Raw genomic sequence first — 2399 nt, 5'->3', positions numbered from 1 at the left:
TGTTCCCTCTAAGATGTGGAATCCTGTGAGCAAAAATTCTACTTTGTGAGCTGCTGGCATTCAAGTCGTGAGCGAGCAATTTGGCAACTGCATGAATTCGTTTGCTCTGGAGCCGTCCTTCCTGAGCCAAGACAGAAGTGTGTGAGCCGGAGGCTAAAAAACTGTGAGCTGGCTCACACTGACTCAGCTTAGAGGGAACACTGCACCGAGGGCATGTTTGTGGCTGAAATGAGAAATGAAATGAGATTCGAACTGGCAGCCTGCTGGATTCATTCTCTTATCCTCTAATCCAGGGTCTCCAACCTTTCTGAGCCTGCAGGCACACTGGGAATTCTGACATGGCAGGGTGGGTGCAGCAAACAGAAGGGCTGCCTCAAAATGGCTGCCAAGGGGAGGCGGGGCCAGTAACAAAATGGCTGCCGCAGCTCACCTTCAGTCACACCAGTGAAGATCCTTGTACTGTGGTGGCAGCCGCCGCCAAAGCACAATTTAAAAAAAAATCAGCACAGCCAATCAAATCTCTAAGGGTCAACAGAAGTGTTTCTAAAACACTTGACGGGCACAAGGAAAGGTGTCGGCAGGTGCCACGGTTCCCATGGGCACCACACTGGGGGACCCTTGCTGGTTTGGTGAAGTGGTTACGTGTGCAGACTCTAATCTGGGAGAACCGGGTTTGAGTCCTCACTCCTCCACATGCAGCTGCTGGTGTGACCTTGGGTCAGTCACAAGTTCTCTCGGAGCTGTTCCCTCACGAGCAGTCCTCGAAAGAGCTCTCTCAGCCTCACCTACCTCACAGGGTGTCTGCTGTAGGGAGGGGGATGAGATTTTAAGCCGCTCTGAGACTCTGAATGAAGGGGGGGGTATAAATCCAATCCAATCTCCTCCTCCTCCTCTTCTTCTTCATGCTAGTTTTCAAAAAGCCAGAAAGTACCATGTGCACTTCAGTGGGTAGGTAACAGCTTTCCGCGCACCTTGGTGTTTAGTCATGCCGGCCACATGACCACGGAAACGTCTTCAGACAGCGCTGGTTCTTCGGCTTTGAAACGGAGATGAGCACCGCAACCCTAGAGTCGGACTCGACTGGCTTTCGAGCAAGGGAAACTTTACCTTTACCTTTTTACCATGTGCAAATCTCACCTCTGCCATTAGGGGTTCTTGGGCAACTCACAAAGCTTATCAGGAAGTAAATCCCTTTTAACTCACGGAGACTTGCTTCTGGGCAAAGTTCATGCCTAAGATTGCACTCTGTCACTCTCTCTCAGCCTCAGCTCATTGCCATCATCGTCCTGGCCTACCCTACAGGACTGTGGTACGGGATGCAAGAACTGCACTGAACACTCCGAAGGGACACACGAATGCTAAGAGTTATTATGAAGTATTTTTTCCCCAAGACTCTACTAAACACATTTCCATATCGGTGGCAAAGAGAAGCACCTTCAGCTAGCGTCCTGCATGCCTTGAGAAGAGCTTGTTTTGCGTCGCCCCAAGGTATGCTGGGACCGGTGCCTTTTTCTTCTCTTTTCCCTGAGCAGTGGGGCCCTTCAGAGCACTATGGCGGGAGAGCGCTTTGGAGGTTTCTAGGCTCTTTGAGAAACGAACTCTGTTTATCTGCAAAAACACAAGCTTAAAAAAAGAAGAGGTGGCATGGTGATGGGGGTTAGAGGGTGTAGGGAGGCCTGGGTTCGAATCCCCACTCTGCCATGGAAGCCTGCTGGGTGACCTTGGGCCAGTCACATTCTCCCTCACAAGGTTGTTGTGAGGATCAAATGGAGAAGGGAAAGATGCTGCGAGCCACTTTGGGTCCCACCCCCCCATTGCAGAGAAAGGCAGTGTATAAATGAAGTAAAATTAAATAAATAAAGAGCACACTGAAGCAAGCGTGCCAGCAGGATTCTCACCCAAGCTTCCTGCTCCCTAAAACCTCACAGGTGTTCAGCACCTACTTGCTGATCCCACTACCTTCATGGGCTTCACGCTGTACCAGTCTGCCGACCCACACGTCCCGGTTCTACCCTCATCAGGTGGCAGCAACCAAACTGTATTGCCACGCGTGGCACCTTCGTCCCAGATTCTCACACGGAATGCTGGCGACAACTCACCTGCAGTCCCGGCGGACATTTGTGAAGGGAGCTTTCGCTCGTTCATCGGATAGTCGCCCAACGAGGACCTCCACTTGAACAGTCTATTATCACAGGGGTCCCCATCCTTTTTCAGCCTAGGGTCACATTTGTAATTCTGACAGGACAGGGTGGGCGCAGCCACAAAATGGCTGCCGCAGAAGGTAGAGGCGGCCACAAAATGGCTGCCGCAGGAGGCAGAGCCGGCCACAAAATGGCTGCCGCAGCTTACCTTCAGTCAGTCAGTGAAGATCCTTGTGCTTTGGCGGCAGCTGCTTCCAG

The 2399-nt window shown here is 51.8% G+C and overlaps 1 protein-coding gene across 1 annotated transcript in view; it reads left to right on the top strand.

Annotated features, from left to right (window-relative positions):
• Window positions 1–1334, top strand: part of MISP (mitotic spindle positioning) — a 28283-nt gene extending 26949 nt beyond the window's left edge. Inside the window, exon 4 of the mRNA XM_015418229.1 lies at window positions 1263–1334. Within this exon, the coding sequence (XP_015273715.1) occupies window positions 1263–1334 (72 nt within the window). The remainder of the gene's footprint in view (window positions 1–1262) is intronic.
• Window positions 1335–2399: the final 1065 nt, after the last annotated feature.

The sequence above is a fragment of the Gekko japonicus genome, unplaced genomic scaffold (assembly GCF_001447785.1).
Source record: "Gekko japonicus isolate JY-2015 unplaced genomic scaffold, Gekko_japonicus_V1.1 scaffold2941, whole genome shotgun sequence".
In the NCBI taxonomy this organism is placed as follows: Eukaryota; Metazoa; Chordata; class Lepidosauria; order Squamata; family Gekkonidae; genus Gekko; species Gekko japonicus.
This window is presented reverse-complemented; position numbering and strand designations above follow the sequence as displayed.